General features: G+C 54.4%; 1 protein-coding gene across 3 annotated transcripts; it reads right to left on the minus strand.

Annotated features, from left to right (window-relative positions):
- Positions 1-847: 847 nt before the first annotated feature.
- Positions 848-23,506, minus strand: KASH5 (KASH domain containing 5). 3 transcript variants are annotated; one of them, XM_022585105.2, is made up of 19 exons: positions 23,371-23,506; positions 20,152-20,256; positions 19,539-19,725; positions 19,000-19,064; positions 17,758-17,824; positions 17,334-17,495; positions 16,947-17,064; positions 16,549-16,599; positions 11,520-11,597; positions 11,198-11,254; positions 10,891-10,950; positions 9,835-9,899; positions 9,584-9,671; positions 9,157-9,279; positions 7,195-7,253; positions 5,359-5,401; positions 3,576-3,640; positions 3,373-3,492; positions 848-3,266 (listed from the first exon to the last, which is right to left on the minus strand). In XM_022585105.2, the coding sequence occupies exons 1-19, from the start codon at positions 23,411-23,413 to the stop codon at positions 3,107-3,109; spliced, it is 1,716 nt and encodes a 571-aa protein (XP_022440813.2). In that variant the 5' UTR covers positions 23,414-23,506; the 3' UTR covers positions 848-3,106. The 3 variants fall into 3 exon arrangements, 2 of the variants coding, with proteins under 2 accessions (XP_022440813.2, XP_089758687.1); XR_002646248.2 differs by lacking the exon at positions 9,584-9,671 and having other exon boundaries at positions 3,196-3,266; XM_089902561.1 differs by lacking the exons at positions 848-3,266; positions 9,584-9,671 and having other exon boundaries at positions 3,339-3,492.
- Between the last annotated feature and the right edge of the window lie 919 nt (positions 23,507-24,425).

Here is a 24,425-nt window from a genome sequence, read left to right on the forward strand (position 1 = left end):
GAATTCCCTGGTGATGCAGTGGTTAGGACTCGGCGCTTTCACTGCTGGGGCGAGTTCAATCCCTGGTCAGGGAACTAAGATCCCGAAAGCCACGGGGCCGCAGCCCCCCAAAATAAAATAATAGAGAAGGGTTTCTGCCTCTCTTGCAGCAGCCTGCAGCAGTTTCTTCAGGGTTTTCTAACTGCGCGCCTCCCGGGAGACCGTTGGGGCCCCTGGTCGGGGCTGGAGGAGAGGAGAAAGGAGAAAGGCATTAGCCTCCTGGAGGCACGGGACGGAGGCGGGGAAACACCTGGCCCACCGGTGAAGGAAGTAAGGAAGCAGCCAATCAGAATCTCTCTCTCTCTCTCTCTCTCTCTCTCTCTCTCTCTCTCTCTCTCTCTCTCTCTCTCTCCCTGCTCGGCCAGCCCTTCCGCCCCGCCCCTGAGTGGTGACCATGGCAACTCACTCCCTTAACTGGACTGCGAGGGTTCGGAACCTAGCTCCCGTGGCGCAGCTCGCACGGACTGCGCTCTGATTGGCCTAGAGAAGAGAGTGGAGCAGGGCGAGTCGACGTGAGGAAAGGGGGCGGGGCTGGCGCTTGGTGATTGGCAAGCTCTCCCGTAATTTGCATTTCCGAGAGGCGGACCGCGCCCTAATTGGCCGTTAGGCTGTGGGGTGTGGCCTGTTTCCCTGTTATTCAGAAATACTGAACAATGAATAACTGTATTTATTCCTTACAACTATCTGGAGTTGGCCAAATTTTACAAAGAAACATGGCTCTGAAAGTTGTCAGCGCTAGTGAAGGATAATTGGAACCCAAATCTGTGCAACTTCAGAAGTCTAGACCATTCCACTACTCTCATGGAGAAATAGAATTAAAATGTTATGAGCAGTTACTATATGCTGGGCACTCTTCCACATACCATTGTATTGGCTCTTTCAGCCTCACAACCCTGTGAGAAGCCTCATCCTCTGTTTGCTGAAGGGCCTGGTAACTCCGTCTTGGCCTGTGCTTTTCCTGTACTTCCTCCCCACGTCTTTTTTTTTTTTTTTATTAATTAGGCTGCGCAGGGTCTTATTTGCGAGAATCTTCGTTGCAGCATGCGGGATCTAGTTTCCTGACCAGGGATCGAAACTGGTTCCCCTGCGTTGGGAGCGGGGAGTCTTAACCACGGGACCACCAGGGAAGTCCATCCTCCCAGATCGCTTGTCTAGCATTTGAGGCTTTTCACAAAATGGTGCCCCAAACCCCTTCCCTTCTCACTCTACTCCCTTCTCCTCAGGAAATTTCAGCAATCCCCACATTTCAATCACCATCACAGCTAATAACATCCAGCCCCCCATTTCTAGACTGAAAGCTCAGTGCTCAGGGCTCCAGCCACTTCTTGGAACCCAGACACTCACTCCTCCTCACATGAGCTCAGAGTGTCCCCCACAAGCCCACCCCTTCTCATGGGTTCCCTATGTTGGGAATGGCTCCACTGTCTACCAGTCACTGGGTCAGATGCAGGTGCAGTCCTTGCCCCTTCCCTCTTCACCCTCCTTCATAGCCTGTCAGTCCTGGCTCTGTCCTTCCTGCTCTGCCTCTTTCTGCCCTGCCCTTTTTTCCATCCATGCACCCAGCCCAACTCAGGCCTCATGCTCTCTCACCTGGACCATGGCCCCAGCCTTCTCCCCACCTCCTGCCTCCAGCCTCACTCCATTATTATTCATCCTCTGTACAGGCTCAGAAGGTCTCTTTCCCACCCAGAGTTGATTCTGCCCCTTCCCTGATCACAGCACTTTCTTGGGCACTTGGCAGTAGAGTTCAAGCTGGTGTTCAAAACCCTTAATGGGCTCTTGTCTGCCTATCTTTTTTCTCACAACTCTAAAGCCTCAAATCCTTCCCTGGCTTTTTTTTTTTTTTTTTTTAAATCCAAGCAACATGGTGCTGCCTATGGCTTTCTACACACAGAGGTGCTTTCCAACCACCTGGTCTTCACACACTTTTTTCCCTCTGCCTGGGACACCCTCCCCCGCCTCTGTTTACTATAACCAACCTTACCCATCTTCCAAGACTAAATGCAGATGTCATCTATTTGGGAAGAAATCTCTAACCTCCCAGGCTGGGTTAGGTGCTTTTCCTGAGCTCTCACAGAGCCTGTAGCTACCTCTATCACTGTCCTGCCTGGCTCAAAGCTCTCCCAAGGAAGCCTCTACAGTGCTGAAACTGTTCTATATCTTGACCTGGGTTTTGGTTTCATGGATGTTTACATGTGCAGTAATTTATCCAGCTGATACTTGATTTGTCCATTTATAATTGTATGTAAGTTATACCTCAATTACAAAGTAAATAACCAAAAACAAGTAATTAAATGTCCCCCAAACTCCCATCATCCTCAGGAGAAAAATCAATGCTCCTCAGCCTGGCATTGGAGGGTCTATTTTTCTGTCTTCTAAGGTCTAGCCATGGCAAATAGATGATCACTAAGTGTTTGCTGAATGAACAAATGGCACACCCTTTCCTGCTGGCCATTGGTGACATCTATGTGTGTGGCTGGCCCACATCTTGTTCTCCCTCTTTCTGCCAAGAGAGATGCCTTGCTCTCCGAGTTGCCCTTGCAGCTAGGGGTGGTCATGCCAAACAGTTCTGGCTGACGAGACAGAGTCTGCTGTTGGCTCTGGGAAGGCTATTGCTTTTCTTTATAAAAAGGAAGAGATGTGTCCCCTTCTCCCTGCAGATATGACGTATGAAGCTACAACACCTGCCACCTCCTGAGCACAGGGGAAGGGCCAAGAGAGTCACAGAGAATCACAGCATGCTGGTCCCGGTGCTATGGAGACTGAGCTGTGGGTCCACAACTGCCCTCCTCCAGACTTGTTTTGTGAGGGAAATATAACCCCTAGTGCTTAATCCATTATTGGTTGTGTTTTGCTATTGTTAAGAAATGTAGCTGTCAACGTTAAAAAAACAAGAGACTTCACATAAAAACCCAATACAGGGCTGTGGACACTGGAGCACTGTATCTAGGGTCCCGGCAGTGGGATAATCCCAAATCACAGTTGCACACCCACGGGATTAACAGTAAAAAGAGCCCCAGTTAAATCACTGAACTAGACGCCGCTCTGAGGCGGCGGGATGCGTGCCTCATACTGGAGGCGGCTGGAGGTAGCAGAGCTGGAGGTGGGGCCAGGTGGGGGGCGGGGACTGGCCCAGCAGCCGGACCGAGAGCAGCAGCAGCAGTAGCAGCAGCAGCAGCAGCAGCAGGCCCAGGACTGGTGCCAGGATCAGCGGGTGCCGAGTGACTCTGTGGGGAGGCAGCACAGTGCTTGGGGGACCCAGGGGAGCCCATGGTATCCCGGCAGTGCCCTGTCTGACCATCACCCTCCTTCTGGAGACGCCTTGGGGTGCACCTGAGCTGCTGGGGGTGCAGGGGGCGCAGGCAGAGGTGGCCCCAGACTGGCCTCCTGACTGGGACCAGCTCCTTCACCACCGGCACCAGGGCTTGCTGCAGCTCCGGCTCTGAGGGCCTGCTGGGGGGAAAGGAAGGCAGGGCGATGGTGCTGGACTTTTTCTCTGCCCCCAAGTCCGCCCCCAGGCCCTTGGGTCCCTCTACCTCTCAGGAGGGCTTCCTGGGATGTCTCCAGGGTGTGAGTCTCCCAGAGGGATGGGGAGATCCACCTGGAAGGGCAAAGGAGACAAACTTGAGACACCGGGTCCTGTATTGGGAGCGGTGCTAGGTTCAGCCTGCTGGACAGAAGCGACCACATGGAAGCGGGTGGGACACAGTAGTTCAGTGCGTGAGCGTCCCGGAGACACACTGCTGCGTTGAGCTCCCAGCTCTGCCAGTTTCCTGCTATGTGTCCCTTGGCACGTCCCCCCATCTCTCCAGGCCCCACTTTCTCCATGTGCTGGATGGAGATGATGACGGCACCCACCTCACAGGGCTGAAGTGGAGAATGAATGAGTGAATGTGGGCAAAAACCAAAAAATCAGGAGGCGGGCTCAGAACAGTGCCTGGCAGACAGTGAGCGTGCAATAACTGCGTGAGCTACTCAACATTATTATTTCCATCTTCCATCTGATTCTGGAAGTATACAGGCTCCCTGAGGGCAGAGATCCCATATTCTTGAGGAGCCCAGCCCTGGGCTGGGCCTAGTCTACCGTGGATACTGGTTTTTTTTTTTTTGCAGTATGTGGGCCTCTCACTGTTGTGGTCTCTCCCGTTGCGGAGCACAGGCTCCGGACGCGCAGGCTCAGCGGCCATGGCTCACGGGCCCAGCCGCTCCGCGGCATGTGGGATCTTCCCGGACCGGGGCACGAACCCGTGTCCCCTGCATCGGCAGGCGGACCCTCAACCACTGCACCACCAGGGAAGCCCTCATGTATACTCTTTGGGTCCATCTTCCTGCCCTGTGCCAGGCCCAGCAGGCGCTTTAAGATTAAAGCCCCAAATACTCCTGACTCACTTTCCCACCTCATCCCCCCTGTCTTTCTGAAAGGGCATCCCCTCTGCAGATCTCAGGCTTTCCCACCCATGCCTTTGCTCTGTGGATGATGATATGGTAATAACAATAAAATAATAAATAAAGAGTTCCAGGAACACCAACCCCAGCCACTATCTTCACCACTGTCGCCTCCTGTGTGTCTGCTCTGTGCCAGGCACTTTACTACCTGATCCTTAACACTTATCCTCACCCTGAGAGCTGGGTAAAGATTGCTGTCACACTAGCTGCGGGGAAACTGAGGTGAGGCCCCAGTCTCCATGGAAGGGAGCGTGGTGTGGTGGGAAAGAAGTGGGCTTGGGGTCAGGCTGCTCAGAGAGACCATGTTGGACGGTGTGAACCCTGAAGGGTCCCAGGTGCCTGGAACGGAGGCTGGCACACCTTCGGGGCTCACGGTTCTTATCTGAGGACTGCAGGCTTCTGACCTCGCCAAATTTCCTTCCCTCTCTTCCCTTGCCTAAGAATCAGGATTGTCACCTGCCACTTTGAGAAGCAAAGGAGCTGGTGTGGGTGGTACCGGGCAGGGCAGCTGTGACAGGTGCGGTGCCCCAAAGGAGTTCTGGGGCTGGCCGGGGAGGGCCCGGCCCTTCCTGAGTGTGGGCGCTTGTGCCTGTGCATTTTTGCAACCCGGGGGTGTAGCCACGTCTGTGGTGTAGCGGCTGCAGCCCTGTATGTGTGCTTGGGGGGTCCCCTGGGAACATTCTGGCCGCCCACTGGCCTGCAGCCTCCCTCCACAGCACCGTCTCCTCTCATTAGCTGCAGCGAGGGCATCGTTATCTCTTGGCCAAACTATTTTTCTGTCTGCTTGGGGGTGTGGGCAGGGGCTGGGGAGGAGCTGTGACTACAGCAGCCTCATCTGAGGGCCTGCAGTGGATGGTGCTGGGGACTGCGTACCATGACCGGGATCTCTGCTTCCTCTTCTTCTCTCCTGGGTAACCTGGGGTGACAAGAAAGTCGCTGCAAGCATCTGTCTCCCCTGCCTGGTTCCCATTCGCCCGCTGTGTGGCAGAACCTTTAAAGGAGGGCTCTTAACATGGATGGGCACCGTGGAGAGACCTGGAGAATATCCTGGAGTTTGCCAACAAGCAAACTGTTGCGAGTAGGTCTCAGCATCTGTATTTTTTCAAGGGAATTTTCACCAAATTCTCCAGAGTATGTGACTCCTACAGGATCAGGGGCCTCTCCACCTCATTGGCTTTCTCAGCTGCTACTTTCCCAGCTGATCCCCCAGTTGATCAGAGGCTTCTGGTTCTCTCACACCCAAAACACCAGAGACTCAGATCTCTCCAGGACCCCACCCCCTGGCCCAGCTTCCTGCCTGGTGGGTTGGGCCATTTTCAGTCAGTCTCGGTCTTACTGGGTCTTGAGAACTGGGACTCCAGCTCAGACTTCCTTGACTCCAGAACCCAACTGTGTGGGCCCTGCCCCCATCCCAAATCATTTCTCTTAAGTGTGCAAGCTCCAGCCTCTGCGCCCCCTATGGTCACAGCTGTCTGAGCCCCTGAAATGCCTCTCTGGGCACTCAGGCCTCAAGTTGGCCAGCCCTGACGTCCCTTGGAGGCCCAGAGGTCCACAACACCTGCCAACCACCTTCGCTGGGGATCAGGGATCCAGCCTTCCAGCCTTAACTACCAGCTTCAGGCCCAACACCCTCAGGATACAGCTGTTTCCTCAACTCCCATCCAATCCAGGCTCGTGGGCCCCAGCCTCTGCCCCAGTCAGACACACAGCTGTCTGGTCCTCTAGGACTTCTATTCGGGGACCCTCAGCCCCTCTCTCAAGGTCCAAGCTCTCGCCCCTGGTCACGTCTAGGGGTCACAGGATTCACCACTTCCCTCACTCCCAGCTTCCCAATCTGCCCCTGCCACCGCACCCTGCTCGGATGTCCAGCCCCTACGCCAGCCCTTGTCTACGCCGCTGCTCAGCCCCCTCTTCCATTCCCTGGTGACGCAGGGGGAGGTCACAGCTCCAGGGCCCCCATCCTGCCCAATCTCAGCTTTCCCAGACAAGTCCAATTAGAGGCTGCGGCAGGCAGCCTCATTAGTTGCCGCAGCCGGGAGCCTGCAAGAAGGGAGGGGGGACAGAGAGGCACCGCAGGAAGGCAGAGGCCCCATGGAGGAGGGTGGGCCCAGACATCTAGTGCTTTCTCTATACTCCGAGGCTGCACATGAGCCTCGTAACAGTCAGTAACAATCACAGGGCAGGGGCTCACTCCACCCCATCACAAAGTAACCGAGCTGGGATCTGAACCCAGGCTGTCTGATTCCAGAGCCCCTGATGACCTCCCAACTGTCTGGCTGCTCTCCTGAGGCACAGTCTTGGTCTCATTCATCCCACGGTCCCACGGTTCCCTGGAGGCCTTGGGAGAGGTGTGTTCAGTGACAGTGACTTAGTGACTGAGCTGTCCCATCTGCCTGACAACTGTCTTCTTGTCTAAGGGCCTCCTATACGAATACCACTCCTAAAGGACCCCAAGCAGGGCCTCCTCCAAAAGTATTTCCCCCCAGGTGGGGTTGGGTGCTGGATATCCTTCTGGAACCATCAGGGTCTGAGGGCAGGGCTGGGTCTCACTCATCCTGGTCTGCAGGCCCAGGGTGGCCTCAGCATGAATGAACGAGGGAATGAGTGATGCACTCCCTCAGGGCTTTTCCAGGCCTTGCGCTCTAGCCATCTGAGAGTTGGCGTCAGCTAGAGGCAGAGGGATGGCTCAGGGAGGACCAATCTTCTTACCACATTGATCGCTCCTTCCTTCCTTCATGAGGGTATGCAGGCTCTCCCTGGGAGTTTCTCTGTGGGAAAGAAAAGCTTAGGTCTCCCAGGCTGCAACACCTGCCAATAATTCACCACCTGCTTCTAAGACCTGCCCTCCTCTTGGGCCCCCTCCATTTTCTCTGGAGACATCCATCCTTGCCTGTGGTCTCAACCACCAACTCGACACTTTTCTAAATACATCCCTGAGCTCCAGCCTTGTGCACCCACCGCCCCTGAGAAGCACCCCCCTATCCCTCAGGGTGCTTACCTCAGAGGGTTGCAAGCTAAGTTCAGCATCTTTCTGTCTACTCCCTTCCCGGAATCCAGTGCCCTCAACCCCGCTGTCAGCAGGTCGGCAGCTCTGTCTCCCTGCCCCAGTTCTCTCTGCCTGTCCCTTTTTCTCTATCCTAAGGCCCTGGTCTGGCTCAACCTTCACCCTCTACCTCTGGATCACTTTCCCAGCCTCCTCCCTGGCCTCCCAGGCTCTCAGCCTCCAGTCAGTCCCCATGTGGCCCCAGAGGGGTCTTTCTACATCCAGAGGTGACCTGCCCCTCCCTACCCTCAGCCTTCCTGTGGCTTGATGGAGAAAAGCACAACCTCTCAGCTTCATTGACAGGGAATTCCTTTCATTATCCAGCCAGACCTCATCTCTCATTAGTCACCCCCACTGCCCTCTGCTCCACAAACATGTTATGTGGTTTCACGCTCTCACATCCTTGCATTTACTGTTCCCACTGCCTGGAAGACCTCTATCACACCACTTAACTTCTCTCTTTCTTTCTTCAAAATAAACTCGTGTCAGTTTCCCTGTGATATCTCCTTCAGTCGCCTGCCCAACATGGAAACTCTCTTCTCGAGGCTCCCACAGGGCCCGCCGCCCACGTCTAGCACATGGATCATCCTGCATTGGGATGGCCTGATTGCATGATCTCTACCAGGCCTTGAGCGCTGGAGGATCCAGGCCCTGAATGACTCCGCTCTGTATCCCCAGGAGCCAGCGCAGGCAGCACCCGGAGGCCCGGGTCAGCCTTCCCCTCCAGGAGGCAGCGGACCACTCTCAGCAGAAGCTCGCTCTAATTTACACTTCCCCTGAGCAGCGCGGCTCCGCCCCCCACAAGCTGTGTGATCGCCCTCTGAGCCTCAGTTTCCCATGAGTAACAGCATGAGGGATGAGGGTGCCTAAACCTCGCAGAGGCAGTGGGAGAGGTTAGTGAGGAATCCCACAGGAGCGCTGGTGTCAAAGAGAAACAGAAGCTTCTCTCAACTCAGGGAAAAAGTGAACAGAGAAACAAGTTTGTCTTTTAAGGATGATGAACAGCTTTGAAGCAGTATAATTTTCAAGGCAATACAGCGTTGTTTACAGAGCTGTTAGCAATATTTCCTTAAAAAAAAGGAATTCTTCTGGCACTAACAGCTTAAAATCTCACTTTTCAGCTGTGAACACTGAAGATGAGTTGTCTTCGTTGTTTCAAACAACGTTTGAAATATTGTTCAGGTAATTACGGAAGTCATAAAACAATGGCTATTGTTGAATTCAAGATTACATAGAGGGCTTGTTAAGTTTTTCTTAAAGGTGACATATTCAAAAGGTAAATGCTTACTGTACCTTTATGGTGTCAAGAAGAACAATTCACTTACTCCCTTCCCACTGTAGTCCCATTTTAAATAAGGTGATTCCTGACAGTGTATTTGAAATAAGGACAACAACCACTAGCATGCAATTTGTGTGTTTGCTTTTTTCACTTTTGTCTTCCACACCAGCAGGCCAGTCCCTAGAGGGTAGGGGTGGTGTCCTGTCTGGCTGGGGGCTCCTTGGCCAGCACCCAGCAGGCCCTCAGTCAACATCTGTCTATGAGATGGGGAACAGTGAAGGCACATGGTGTCCCAGGCCCCTCTCCCGGCCCCTGGATCCGGTGGTCTCAGAGTCCCTCCTGTGCTCACCTGCCCCCCAGTTGGGGCTTCAGGTGGAAACTCAGCTTCCTCATTGGTCTCATTGATGACCTCCTCCCACTGCCACACGCCACACAAAGGGTTGGAGAGATCGGCGGCTGCCATTTCTTGTTTCTGGGAGAGAAGAAGTTGTTTCTGAGGCCAGGGAGAGTCAGATTAAGGCAGAAGACAGGTCAGAGGTGGGATGGAGATGGGCTGAGGCGTGAGGATGGGAGGTGGAAAGAAGGTGGTGTGAGAGGTTGGGCTGGGGAGTCGGTGGGGGCAGCACCTGGCAGGGGTTTGGTGCTCAGACCAAGGACTGGGTTAGGGATGAAGTTAAGGACTGAGATGGTCCTGGGGGAACTGGGGTGGTGTGAGAGGGCTGGGTCAGAGTTGCCGCTGGCGGTGGGTTAGGGTGTTCTGGGGGTGTCAGGCCCACCTGCCGAATGGCCTGGATCTCCACACCCAGCGATGGTCGTGGCAGCTTGGTCCAGTCCACTCTCCTCACCTGAGCCCCTTCGGGTAGCCTGGCCACATAGTCAGGACGGGGAAAGCTGCCTCCATGCCTGCCCACCACCTGTCCGTTAGCCTATGCTGGGGTTGCTGCCCTGCCCACCTTGGGGCTGGAGGCCAGGGGTCCCTGTCCTGGGGCTCCCCTCCTGCTTCCTCCACCCCTGCCATTCCACTCACTCATCCAGCCCCTCATGGGTCTGACTCAGCTGCTCCTCCAGGTGTGAAATTTCCAGCCTCAGTTCCTGCAAAGGAAGAAGTGGGGGACCCCTGGGTCTCCATTTTTCCCCACCCCCCATGCCTGGGCTCCTCTTCCAAGGTCAGTTCCACTCCTGTGACTTCTTTGGGCTCCTCCAGACACATATTGCCAAGGGAGAAGGGGAAGAAACAGTGACAGAAACTTAGGAAGCCAAAGAGAGGCAAAGAGCAACAGGAACCCAGAAGGTAACCTATCAGTCAGGAAAATTAAGAAAAGGAAGGCAGAGATAGAAACACATGGAAAAACGAGAGACACAGAAACAGATTCACAGAAAGGCAAGAGACACGTGGGGTGCAAGAGACTCTGAAGACAAGGTATAGAGAGAGGAGTCGCCTCAGGAGACAGAGGGACTAGACCCAGAGAGAGGCCGAGACAAGAATCTAAACAAGCCCGGCAGAGATACAGAAATAGGAGGAGGGGAGATGTGGTGAGAAGTCACCCACAGAGAATGAAAGTGGATGGGAGGGATTTTCCTGGTGGTATAGTGGTTAAGAATCTGCCTTCCAATGCAGGGGACGTGGGTTCGATCCCTCGTTGGGGAACTAAGATCCCACCTGCCGCGGGGCAACTAAGTCTGCACGCCACAGCTACTGAGCCTGCGCGCTCTGGAGCCCGCACACCACAACTAGAAAGAAGCCTGCGTGCCGCAACTAGAGAAGCCTGTGCGCCGCAACAGAGACCCCGTGTGCTGCAACTAAGACCCAACATAGCCAAATAAATAAATAAATAAGTAAATATTAAAAAAAAAAAAAAAAGGAATGTGGATAGGAGATGGAGATAGAGAGAGAGAAAGGAAGGAACAGAGGAAAAGTGAAAAGGCAGAGAGAGACAGAGAGGGAGACACACAGTCAAACAGTAGCGATGGGAGAAACAAGACGTGGAGACTTGGAAAAAGATCAACAGAGACAGAAGGAGGCAGCAAATCCCAGAGATGGCAAAAGAGAAGTGGGGAGAGTGGGGCCAGGCCAGTGGGTTACCTGGATTGTAGTTCTGTACTCCTCCAAGGTCTTGGCCAGACTCTCCGCGTGGCGAGTGCGCTGGGAAAGCCCAAAGCTGACTGAGACTGGGCCCAGCCCTCCAAAGACACTGAGGCTGGGTGTTGGGGGGACAGGCGGGGTGGGCTTGGGGGAAGAGCTAGGGCCTGAGGGAGAGCACCAGTTTCCCGGGAACTACTCTGATCTCTCCTGGCTAATTATCCAAGGATTACAGCCAAGCAGGACTTCCCTTTGCAGACTCGGGGCAGGAGACACACAGAAGGCAAATGTTTTCCCCCAGCCCCCTCACCTCGGAGAGGATGGCGTCTCGCTGGCAAATGAGGCGTTCACACTCGTAGAGCTGCCGCTGCCAAGGAAGGAGCCCGTCCATCTCTCTGGCCTGCCCTCCCTGGCCTGCCCACTCTCCCGAGCCCCTCTCCTCAACCTCCCTCCATGTCTCTGGACATCAGCTACACCGAGGGGGGTTTCAGCTGAGTTGCCCACTGGCCCTGGGAACCTGACGGCTTGACTGAAGTCCCTGATCTCACCAGACCACAGGGGCTGAAACTGGTGATTGTAAAAATGGCCTCGGGGTGGTAGGAAGTTGTCAAGGTGCTAGGGACGGGTGGCACCTTCAAAGCATCTTTCTCCGTGGCCAGCTCCTCACTCCTCCTTTTCACTCCATCCCGCTCGGCCAGCAGCTTCTCATTCTGAAAGAAGGGACCCTGGTCACATTCTCTTCAGCAAATGGCCATGTTAATATTCATAGCTGACATCTGCTGAGCACTTGATGTGCCTCGGGCCTCATGCTCAGCACTGTCTATCTTTTAGCCCATTTAATCCTTCCAACCATCCTATGGGATCTCAGCTTTGATTTGCCGATGAAAAATCAAAATAGAGCTGCAAAAATGGAGATAAGATAGGATGCACGGGGTGGCTGTGAGGATTAAACGAGCTAATTATTATTGCTAATAGTTACTGAACACCTTGCCAGTGTTAGCTTATTCCTTATGCCCTATTTTAAAGATAAGATGGGAATTCCCTGGCAGTCCACGGTGAAGACTCCACACTCTCACTGCTGAGGGCCTGGGTTCAATCCCTGGTTGGGGAGCTAAGATTCCACAAGCTGAGGGGCACAGCCGCCCAAAAAAATACCAGTATGATGAACCCCCATTATCCATCACCCAATTTCAATAATCATATACATTCTCCCTGTTTATTTCTTCTATATTTTTCAAATGTTTTTGTTTTGTTTTGTTTAACCAGAGTATTTTAAAGTAAACCCCAGGCATCATATTATTTCACCTGTAACTACTCCAGCATTTGTATTTTCTACTTGAGGACTTTTCCTCTAGTAAAACCACAATACGATGATCACTCTTAACAAAATTATTCATAATTCCTTAATATCATTGCACACCCAGTGCTCTTTTTTGGTTTCGGTTGTCTCACAAATGTCTTTTCACGTTTAGCTTCTTTGAATGAGGATCCAAACAAGGTCCACCATGGCTTTCAGTTGAAACCTCCCATTTCTTTTCATCTGACAGTGATCCCCAGCCTCCCCAGTCCTGGCACTTTTTCAGGTCCTTCATTTGTAGAAGAAACCAGGTCATTTGTCCTGTAGAATTGGTGCGTTTGGATTTGCTTTACTGTGTTCTTGTTCCCTGTGCAGGACGTTTACCATGCTCCTCCCCCCTCATTATTTCCTATAAACTGATGTGTAGGTCCAGGGCCTTGTCCAGACTCCTGTTTAATTTTTGGAAGGAAGATTTCATGGATACTGCTATATGCGCTATACTGTGCCTTTCAGGAAGAATGTAAAGTCTGGCTGTCCCAATTATTAATTTTTACACTGTCATCATCCCCAGTTTTACAGAAGAAATTAAGGATTGGCGTGGCTAAGAAACTTGGCCAAGGTCACGTGGAGAGTAAGTGGACTCAAACCCAAATCTGATTCCAAATCCTGCACTTCTGTTGTTGTTGTTGTTGTTGTTTTGCGTTACGCGGGCCTCTCACTGTTGTGGCCTCTTCCGTTGCGGAGCACAGGCTCCAGACGCGCAGGCTCAGCGGCCATGGCTCACGGGCCCAGCCGCTCCACAGCATGTGGGATCTTCCCGGACCGGGGCACTAACCTGCGTCCCCTGCATTGGCAGGCGGACTCGCAACAACTGCGCCACCAGGGAAGCCCGAATCCTGCACTTTTAACTCCCAGACTCCTCTGAGCCAGATGCAGCCCTGGATGAGAATGGGGAACGAGCTTCGTCCCTCATCTCAAGTTGCTCATCACTGGAGGTGGAGACCGACACAGAAGCAGATGGTAGTACACGAGGTGGCCCTGGGCCCTGGGCCTTGTGGGAGCCCAGGCTTTGCAAGGAGGACGTACTGGGTCTGAGTCCTCAAGGGTAAAGAGAGTTATCTGCGAAAACAAGGGGGCTGGGAGAGGGCAGCCCACGCCAGCCACAAAATGGGATTTGAGAATAAAACAGACCAAATTCCAGTCTAGAGCTTCCAGGCACCAAAAACCTAGCAAGTTGCGCTGAGTTTTGACATGAGGCAGTCACTGGGGAAAGCATTTCGGGAGCACGGAGGCAGTCGACTTACCCTTGGCCACATCCCTCCTCCTGGCGCCCCTAGGGATACCAAGGTCCGCTCCCCCGCTCACTCCAGCCTGGCTCAGCTCCAAGTCCTCCATCAGCCACCTTCTCCCCCTCTCAGGCTCAGCGGGCCTGGGCTGCCAGGTGAAGGGCAGAGCAAGGACGGGCCAGGAATGCTGTGTCAACATCTGTCCACCTGGTTGGGGTTTACAGGCTGGATCCTGGGCCACTCGGCAGGGAACCTGGTTACTCAGCCGCTCCTGCCTTCTTCTGCAGTAACCTGAGCCCTGCTCTGTACGTTCTCGTAGGAAAGCTGAGTGTCCCTTACTCCAGCATTATTCTACTGTAACTTGAGAACTTGATCTATAGATGGTCTGTAGGCAGCTGCTGAGAAGGGAAAGGTGGGGGAAGGGAACCAAGAATAGCTTGTTTATCAAGCGCCTAGGATGTCCCAGGCGCTGCTCAAGGCACTTGACCTGGCACAGGCCTTCTGGGCCAGGAGGAGGCAGAGACTGCCGGCTGCCATTCACCCTGCTTATTCCCTCTCCTACTTTCCTTGGGGGTCCACTATCCACGCGGGCAGGTGGGTCCCAGCCGCAGCTCTGGAGGTGAATCAAGATGGAAATCTCAGCAGATTCAGGACAGATACCCGGCTGGTTAGCTAACCCAGCAGCCATTCTCACCCCCTCTCACTCGTTTGGCTCCCACTCCGGAGGCTGAGGAAGGTCAGATATTATCCCAGCCTCTCGTCATGTAATCCAGTGAGCTGTGAGAGGAGTCTGCTGGTGTGGGGGTGGAGTGGAGGTGCTCCTGGAAAAATGTTTCCTTCTTATGAAGAGAGAGAGCCATGAGAGGAGCATTTGTCCCGCTTTGTCCTGCTCTGAGTGAGAACGCGAGGTCTGGAGCTGTTGCAGCCATCTGTGATCCTGAGGCCATGGGCAGACAAACAAGTCAAAAAGCTGCCAAACCAGCCCAGAACCTTCAAAACCTCTTGTTAAGTTAATTAGTGTCCTTCAGACTGAAGCCACCGGTTCTTCGGTGCTTTCTTCTTCCGAGCTGAAAGTATCCCAGACCTATCGGTGGCTGTGTTATCCATGCCAGGGAGTGGTTTGGCTATAATCATTTGATGTCACTTTAGCCAATGAGATATGAGAGGGAGGTCCTGTCATGGAGCTTCAGGGAAAGTTTCTTCTTGTTCTTAAAAAGAGATGTTTTGGGGGAGGGGGTGGGATGAATTGGGAGATTGGGATTGACATATATACACTAATATGTATAAAATAGATAACCAATGAGAACCTGCTGTATAGCACAGGGAACTCTACGGCACTTTGCTGTACGGTAGAAACCAACACAACGTTGTAAAACAACTATACCCCTAATAAAAGAGATGTTCTAGAAGAAACAGTCACATCCTGTCTGCACCCCATGCTTCACACCATGGCAGCCATCCTGCAGCGAGATTCCCATTGTCCCGACAGAGGGAATTTTCATGGAAGAGCCAGGGAATGATAGTGGAAAATTTTTTGGTTTACGTGTAAAAGCCATAATACAGACATAGGACAGAGATTTGGGAGGATCAGGCAGAATGAGTATTACTGCCTGGACTGGGCAGAGATCCTCAGCGCTGGAGGAGGAGTTCAGGAAGAGTCAAAGAAGAGAACAACAGAGTGAAAATGGGCCCTGAGGCCAGTCCCAAGCCCCAGGTTAGATGGCTGGACAGGATGGATGCAGTTGAACCACAGAACCTCTGGAACATCTGGGAATCTGAGAGAGGTGTTTCCCAGCTCAGTCTGTGAAGCAGCAAGGTATGTGGAAAATAGAACAGAGATGGCTGTGTGAGGAGCTAAGGCACAGAAGGCCCAGTGAGGTCCCTATAGACACAAAGTCACAGGAAAGCAGCTAAACCTCCTCTGTGCCCCTAAAAGGGTGTGGAGGAACCCCAGTGGCATTTGTGGGTTGTGGGGTTCCGACGAGGGCTACCACCAGCAGATGCAGTGAGGACAGTACATCCAGAGACCAGAAGGCAATGTCAGGCCCCCAGTGGATGCCAGCGTGCAGTGGTGACTAAGGCTAAGGACCAGATGGGACAACGAACACCAGTCTGTGACCAGCAGAGAGAACAGACATTGACTGAGGAGCACTGAGATGCTGCATGGATCTCCAGCAACTTAGATGCCACCTTCCGTGCGGGCTTTATTTCCACCTAAAAGGAGTAGGTGGACCCAGAATTAACTAAGACGATGTTTTCTGTCTCAGAATGGGGCTTGAATCAGCCCTGAGGTTGGACTGGGCATTTCATGCTATGTGTTAGGCTCTGGGCTAAAAGTGGCCATTTAATCCCCACAACAATCCTGACGAACAGATACCCTTCTCTCCTGTTCTTAGAGAATAAAACTATGGCTCGGAAAGGGCATGTCACATGCCTAAAGGCTGTCTGTTGTGTAAGTGGCAGAGATGGGATTTGTTTTTTTTTTTTTTGGTCGTGCTGTGCAGCATGCAGGATCTTAGTTCCCCAGCCAGGGATCGAACCCGTGTCCCCTGCAGTGGAAGCTCAGAGTCCTAACCACTGGACTGCCAGGGGATTCCCAGAGACGGGATTTGAATCAGGGCTGACTTTAAGGCCTGTGCTCTTTCCACCATAAAAAATATGAACAACACTAGCTATCTTCTAGTGTGCTCTTTCCATGTGTCCTGCCTTGTACCTAGCATCCTCTTGTTTAAATCTCACACAATCCAACCAGGGAGATTCCATTATTTTTCCCTTTCTCGCAGGTGAGGGCACTGAGGCACAGAGAAGGGCAGACTGGCCCATGCTTATGTAGGCAGCCTCAACATAACGGGGAGTCCGCCCCATGCCCCACCCTCTTACCGACTGTGGCAGTCCTCACATGCAGCCATGTGACCTTCAGGGACTTCACACATTGGGATTGGGCTTCTGAGGTCTCCCTCACCAGACTGAAGGGTGTTTGTTGCAGGCGGCTGGGGGTGTTTGGGGCAGCAGTGGGTAGGGCAGGGAGATCCTGAGGACTGGGGAAGGGGTAGGGGTGGGCACTGGGCCTCAGCTCACCTCCTCCTGCAGACTCTCTATCTCAGCCACCAGCTGCTGCTGCTCCTTTTCCTGACCGAGCCCAGGGAGAGAACAAAGCCTTCTTTTCAGGCCTCCTTGCCCCCAGATTGCCCTTTTCCCACCCCTGGGCACACAGCTTGGGCCTGGGTCACTGAAGAGCAGGGCCGGGGGAATGCGTCTGCGGAGCCCTGCTGACTGCTGCTGTCCCCTTTGTTATGAGAGGGATGGCAAGTAGATCTGGATCCAAAGTCTAGGGAGCAGGGTCTGGACTGAGGGAGGAAGCCCGGGAGACCTCTGCCCTTTCCCACTCCATAGTCAGTCTCTGTTGCTCAGACTCCAAGATAGTAGGAAGAAGAGTGCACCTTTGTGCACCTTTGTGCCCCTTGCCAGAAACCCACCGTCTGCCGGGCTTGGGCCAGAAGGCCGTGATTCTGTTCCTCCAGGCTCTTGGCCAGAGTCTTCAGGTCCTCCAGTTCCTCATCCACGGCCTTGGCAAACTGCAGAGCCTGTTGGGTACTGAGTGGGGGCGGGGGCAGGTGGGCCACATGGGAGAGAGGAAGACAGAGATCACAGATGTAGATCCACTCAGAGCAACAGAGAAATCCCAGACAGAGGCCCAGAGAAATCCCAGACAGAGACCCAGAGAAAAAAGGAGGGAAAGAGACTGAGTGTGGGGGACAGAAACCCAGTTTCTACCTAAAATACTAAGAAAGTGGCAGTGAGCCTGTGCCTGTGGGCAGGTGGGACACGGGGGTGTGCAGGAGGGTGGGCGGGGCCGGGCCCACCTGCGGAGCTGCTTGCGCAAAGCCAAAATTTCCTCCCCAAGGTGCAGGGAACCCTCCTCGGCTGTCTCCACACTGCGCTGCAGTTTGGCGTTCTCCCCGGCCAGCCGGCGGTTGCTGAGCTCCAAGTCCTCCAGGCTGCTCAGCAGGTCAGCTGTGGTGGGCCTGGGGACAGGGAAGGTCCAGGGTCACTGCCCACAGCCCTGGCCTCCTTTCCCCAGGTCGGGGTAGGTGTTGGTGTCGGGGAGATGCAGCTCTTCTAGAGAAAGAGAAATAGGAGACTGCCCCACTCTCCCTGCGCTATTAGCACAGCCTGTGTCCCTCACCCACTTCCCGAAGGACCCCAAGCCCTAGGCCAGGCCCTGGGCCCTAGGCAGGCTGGAGGGCATGGGCAGGGGGAAGGCAGGGAGGGGCTGAGGATAGGTACAACTCAGGTCTGGGGTCTTCGCCTCCGAAGCTCTCCAGGTTGGCTGGATCCTCAGCTTCTGAGCATCCTGGAGGGAGACAGACAGAGGGTGGTGGGCTTCCAGGTGGCCTGAGATGTTGGATTGCTCCAGGATTCCGGCCTTGGTCTTCCTTTGGCCTCCATCCTCAGATTCACTCTGGGTGATCCCATCTGCTCCTAGGGCTGCAATTATACACACCATCCAGAAAGCCTCTTGCTCATGGGTACCTTGAGCTCAGATTGGATCTCCCCATAGCCCCCAACCACCCCACATTCATCATGCCCAACACTGGGCAGCACCTCAACTGCCCCAAACTTGTCTGTCCTCCCAGTTCTCCCACTCACCCACCCAGCCCCTGGGCTGTCCTGGCTCCCTCACTCCTCCTGCCTCAGGCCTCACCTTCTCCCCCTGGATCCTCACCACAGCCTCCTCCCTGGACTCCTGGCCTCCAGCCTCTCCTCCCTGGGAGCTGACCTGCCCCTTCCCTGCTCACAGCCCGGTTGGAGGAGGTCCCAGAGAATAACAAGAAAGCTATATTTTTTGACTTTTGTTTTGTTTTTATAAGCCTGGAGAAATAGAACATGAACACTTTTTTATGGAGCACCTCCTGTGTGTGAAGACTTTGGGGTAGAATGGTGAGCAAACCAGCCAACCAAACAGCAGGGCAGGTAATGAGTCAGATAATCAGATTTCTGCAGGGGAGGACTGCAGGTCTGTGCTGAGGGAACTGGACAGAAAGGGACCTTAGCCTGCAGCATCCCAGGCCTTCCCCACCAGGGCTTCCCTATCAGGTGTGAAGGATTAGAGAAGACACAGAAGGTTTAGGCTGAGAAACAGCCTGAGCTGAGGCCAGGCCGGAGCGGGGCAGTGCCAGCAACAAGACCAGAGGGACCTTGAATGCAGGGACTAGAGTACAGGGAGGGGCCGGCTTGATGATGGTGATGGAGATGATGATGAGAGGTAGGAGGGGCCTCTGTAACAGGGCTGGTGTTAGGAGGGGTTGGAAAGAACCCGTGAGGAAAAAAACAAATAAACCCCAAAGCTCAGGGCAGCTGGGAGGCAGTCATGTCATGGAGGCACCTAGAAAGCCAAACTCGCAGCTCCAGGTTAGAGCAAAAGTCTCTGGAGTCCTGCCCCATCCCCTGCTCTGCCCCTGGGTGGGAAGTTCCCCACACTGTCTGACCCTGGGCTTGCCTGCTTCATTCTATATATAACAATCTCACCAGATGGCAGTTGCTGGGAGGTCAGGGTTCCCTCAAAGGCGGTCTCCTCTTCCAGCTCTAATCCCCTGTATCAAAGGGATGAGGCTTAGAGCTCCCTGCAACAACCCGCCCACTCCTGACCAGCCACTGGCAGGGGGATTGCGGGTGGTGGGAGGGGACAGGTCAGGTGAGAGTGAGCACCGTGGGGAGGAAGGTGAGGCCAGATGGCAAGCGCCCGGGGCCAGATGGAAAAGCAGGAGGGGCAAGGACTGGGTTTGGAGGAGGGATGGGGACAGGCCTCTGTCAGCCCCTTAACAATCACCCTTCTCCTCCTTCTAGCCCATTTTATTTCTGCCCCCAGACTCCCTCTGCCTCCCCATTTCAGGCACTTTGTCCTCAGAACCTCCCCCCCCAACCCCATCTCTACTTTTCTCTCCTCCTCAGCTTCCTTCCAACTACAGCAGGTCGCTGTGCCCAAAGGGTGCTGGCTGCAGTAAGCAGGTATGAGGTTAGATCTTAGGAAGGGTTTCCTGGGGGAGGGGGGAGGTGCGGGGACCCACCCATCCAGCTGACAGGCAGCAATCCAGTCCCGCATGATGACCAGGAAGGTGTCCAAGTCCACAGTGGCCTGAGGGCCCTCGCCATTGGGGTCCAGGCTGCAGGCCAGTGTTTGGAGGCGTGCATCCTGGGGACCCCGTCCCGTCACAGCCTCCAGGTAGGCTAGTACATGGGTCACAGCCACAGTGCCTGGGGATAAAGCAGGCTGTGAGGGAGTCTGGGGCAGGTGAGGGGTGGGGGATGGGGACAGGCAATGGCTTTGAAGTGGGACCACTGGCTGGGCTGGTGGCCCCCCAGCACCATGGCCCTTGGGCAATGGGGCCCAGTCATCCCCACCTCAGAAGGTGGACTGAAGAGGACCAGCTGTGCCCCACCAGGTCCACAGTGGCTGCCCTTCCTCCCTCTCCCAGGCCCCAAAGCCCCACCCTCCTCTGTTAACGTTCCCCAAGTTTCCTCCCCTCACTGTCCTTGTCCTGAAAGGCCTCCATCCCCTTATCCATTTCCTTCCGGAAGCTTCCCACAATCATCCACTTCACCCTAGCCCATCCCTCTCGCTATGGCTCCCCAGTTCCCAGCCGCCCATCTCCATCCCTCATAATTCCTTGATTCTCTGACCTGTCCTCTGGGGGTCACAAGCTTCAAACGTGGAGTTGAGTATTTGTTCCTCTAAGCTGAGCGGTGTCCCCAGGCTCCCCTCCTCTGGCTGGTCCAAGAGGTACACTGAGGAGACAAGAGTGCCAGCCCACCTATGAGGAGGGGGGACGATGAAGAGCAAAGAGGGGTGACCCCAGGTCCTGGCTCCTGCAGAGGGGAAGGAATTCATTTCAAGCTGCCTGGAGTTTGGGCTGGTGGGGAACCGCAGGAAGCTTTGGGTGGCAGCCGCAATGTGAGGGTCTTTGAGTCACCTCCCCCATCCCCTGACCTGGGAATGTGGGCCCCATCTTTCAGGCCAGGAAGTGCCCCTGCTGTTGAATCCTTTGTGTTCAATTGGCTCAGGAGCCCAGATACTGAACAAATACTCTGAGTACAGCCTTTCCTCCTCTCTTCCCCTGCTTCCCAGGCTCGGCTCAGAGGGGGCTAAGGGTGGAGGAGGGCAAAGAAGAGAGGATTCTGGGAGAAGCCGAGGGTGAAGGTGGGCCCAGGAGCCAGGAACAATCCAATATCGCGCGGGCAGCCTGGATCGATCCCTCCCGGCAGCATCTCCGGTCTCCCAGCCTGCCTCGGGGCTGGGTCTCTCTCCTTCCCACATCCCTGAGGCTGGCATCATCAGTGCCCACAGCCTGGGGCCTGAAACGAAGGGGGATGGGGCAATCCAGGCAGGGTGGGTGGCTGGGGAGCAGTTAGGAGCTCAGAGTCCAGCTTCATGACTGTGGGCAAGTCTTTTCTCCTTTTGGAGCCTCAGTTTCCCCACCGGTAAAATGGGTGGATAGAGTGATCTCCCCTCCCCAGGGATGGGAGGGCTAGGTCTATGTATTTGAAGAGCACCCCCTCTCCCCTGCCTCTGCACAATGTGAATATCCTGGGGTCTGTTTGTCCACTGCTGTATCCACACATAACAGGCACTCAACAAATGCTCCAAGATATAGAAGGAGCCTATATATTCTCTACCCCAGGACCCACTGGGCCAGCCCAGCCTCTTTCCCAGGGCTGGAAGTGACCTATGAGGCTCCCTGCCCTGACCCTGGACAACTGGGTATAGCAGAGGGCCAAGCACAGGCTGCAAGGTCTGACAGACTCAGGGGGCAATCTGGGCAAGGGACTCAGGCTCTTGGAGCCTCAGTTTCTTCCTCCGGAAAATGGGTGGGGGGGTGGTTACTTCGCTCCTGGAGAAGAGATGAGATAAAATCTGGAAAGGTCCTGGCAGAGGGCCTGGCACATGGTGGAAGCTCAATAATAAAACTGAACATTTATTCAGCCTTTAATAGGAGCCAGGCCTCTTCTGAGCATCTTACACGAACCATGGTGGCTGCTATTATTAGCCCCACTTTAAAGATAAGGATACTTAGAGACGGGCAAGTTAGAAACTTGCCAAAGGTCACATGTTCAACATATGAGTGCCCTTTCTCATCCCTCTGATTCTTCAAGGGTTCTTTGTAGTGAGCTAAAATTTGTCCCCTTGGGTTTGAACTCATGCTTCTAGGGAAGGGGAGCGGGAATGTATAGTTAGGGGAGACACCTCCTCTCACTGTGCCCCCATGTTATGGAGGAGGACCCTGAGGCCCAGTGAGGTCACCCAGGACTGGCTGGCTCCAGATGTCGTGGGATCTGAGGATCTGCATGTATCTACAGTGCAGATGTGACACTCTGCCTCCCGGGGCCCCTCAGATGTCACTCTGCTTCTCTTCTGTCTTCTTTCCTTCATTTCCTTCCTCAGTGTCTCTACCTCTGTCTCTGTCCTGTCCCTTTTCTAGTTTTTTCTCTCTGGCTCTTTCTCCCCATCCTCCTCCCCATCTCTCTGTCCCCTGAGTCCTGCCTGCCTGTCTCCATGTCCACCGCTCCCATTTTCTTCCCTCTGTGCTTCTTTCCCCACAACTCAGCGACTCTCCGTTCCCTGAGCCTTCTCTCTCCCTCCTCCGCTGTCTTGTCTCTCTCCCCCACTGCCTTCCTCGGTCTCCATCCCTTCTGGGTGTGTTCCTCCCTTTCCTTCGGGAGCCTCCCAAAGCTGGCTCAGCCCTTGGCCATGGGTTCCTCGGTGGCCGCACGCCCTCTGCTGGTGCAGACGAAGTTTAGATGTTTAGATGTTGGTCCCTCGGTCAGCATGCCCTCGCTTCCCGAACCCCAGTGTCTGCCTCCTACCTTCTTATCTGGAGAGCCTCCTGAGGCCAGAGTCCAGGCCTGCTAGGAGCCTCTAAGAAAGGGGTCTTGCCTCTCCTCTAGGATGGGAGTCTCCCTCGGGCTCTCTCACTTAATAGATGAGTTTCAGGAAGGGCAGCCCAGCATCTTCCGCCCGAAGCCGCTTTCACACCCATTTGGTCTGCATCCATCCAATTATTCAAGGACTTAGCAACTGGGTTCCTATTACATGTCAGGCATTGCTCCAGTGCAGCGTGACCAACAGGGCAGCTGCTGGCCACAGTGGTTCTTGAGACCTGAACTGTGGTGAGTGTAAATTGAGGTGCTCTATTAGTGTAAAGTACACACCAGATTTTGAAGACTTAGTATGAAAAAAAGAGAATGACTCCAACACATTTTTATATTGTTGTATGCTGAAAGGATACTGTTTTGGATGTATGCAGTTAAATAAAATCTATTATTGCCATTCATTTTGTCTGTTTCTTTTTTTTTCTTTCAATGTGGCTACTAACAAAATTTTAAATTACATATATGGCTCGCACATTGACCAGCACAGCTCTAGGGTCTGGGAATACAGAGTGAATAAAACCGAGGCTGCCCTGTGGAGCTCATGTTCTAGTGGGGGAGACAGAGTCTAAACAGACAGACAAATAGACGTCAGTGCTATGAAGAGAAGTAAAGCAGGAAAGGGGAGAGAGTGCGACAGGGCAGCTGCTTTACAGAAAGCAGAGATCTGAATGAAGTGAGGGTAGCCTGTGGGTCACTGGAGAGGGTGCTCCAGGCAGGGGGCACAGCGCATGCAGAGGCTTCTACTCTCGCAGTCTGGCCTCCCCAGAGCAAATGAAATAAGGTGTCCAGGCAGGTGGGCACACAGCAGGCACTTCATCAAGGATCCCTCCCTACCGCCCACCCTGCCTTGAGGTGGAGGCTCAGCCACCCCAGGCCACCTCTCCCAAGTCCCCGAGTCACAGCCTGGTGTCCCATCCACCCACTCCTCCCTCTTCATCCTCCCACGGGACAAACAGGGACGCAGCCACTTACCTTCGGCAGCAGGGCCACCCGCCTGGCTCTCTGGCAGGTCCATGGGCCACCCCTGCTGCTCTGCAGCTGCTGGTGAAGCTAACAGCTCCCCCACATCACTGGGAGGGAACGAAAAGGGACCAGCTTCTTCAAGAGATCCTGGAAGGACAAACAGGGGAATGCCCTCCTCAGACCAGCCACCCGTGGATGGAGACCTGCCCTGCCCCACCTGTGCGCCAGGCCGCTCTGGATTCTCAGAACCAGTTTGCCTACCCCTGCCTGGACCAGTGCAGCTCCCACTCAGACCTGTTTTATGGACTGGAGGTGTGAGCTGGGAAAATGGGGGGCCCAAGCAGTGGGCGGCAGAGATCAAAGGGGGTAGGGTCACTCCTTCCTGCCATCCCTCCTCCTCGCAGTTTGTCAAGTTCCCCAGCCCTGTCCCTCCTGCCCAGTGACTCTCCCCTGACCCCTCCTCTCCTTCCCTATGGCCCCAGGTCAGGCCTCAGCCTCTCCCCCTGGGCCCTTGACCCAGCCTCCTGACTCCAGTCTCCCGCCCCAATCCATCCTCACAGGGCCCCAGAGCTACCCGCCCCTCCCCTGCTCAATGTCTTTCCACAGCGCCCAAGCACCCCGTGGACAAAGCCTAGACCTTGGACTTGATATCGAAGGCCCTTCATGGCCTGATCCCACCTGTCTCCCTGACCCCAAATCCCACTTGCTGCTCCAGCAACTCTGAACTGTGTGCTGTTCCCCAAACTGAGCCAGTTCTTCCCACCTCCAGGTCTCTGCCTGGGACATCCTCTTCACTGGCCCTTCCTGTCTCAGCTCCCATGTCCCCTCCTCTGGAAAACGTTTCCGAAAGAGGGGCTGTCCCTGGGTTCTCACACCACCCTGGGCTACTGACATTCTTGCCCTATCAGCTTGTATTTGGAACTGCTGGCTTCGCCTGTGAGTTTGATCCCCACCTCTCTCCTGCTCCCAGCCCTCCCATGGCTCCCTAGTGCCCTCAGGACTAAGTCCAGCCCCTCAGGCTGGTTCAGCACAGAGTTGTCCCTGAAACTCCTGGCTTCTTCTTG

The sequence above is a fragment of the Delphinapterus leucas genome, chromosome 20, assembly GCF_059928025.1.
Source record: "Delphinapterus leucas isolate spDelLeu-1000000601 "Yukka" chromosome 20, BTC_Dleu_Yukka2, whole genome shotgun sequence".
Taxonomy (NCBI): domain Eukaryota; kingdom Metazoa; phylum Chordata; class Mammalia; order Artiodactyla; family Monodontidae; genus Delphinapterus; species Delphinapterus leucas.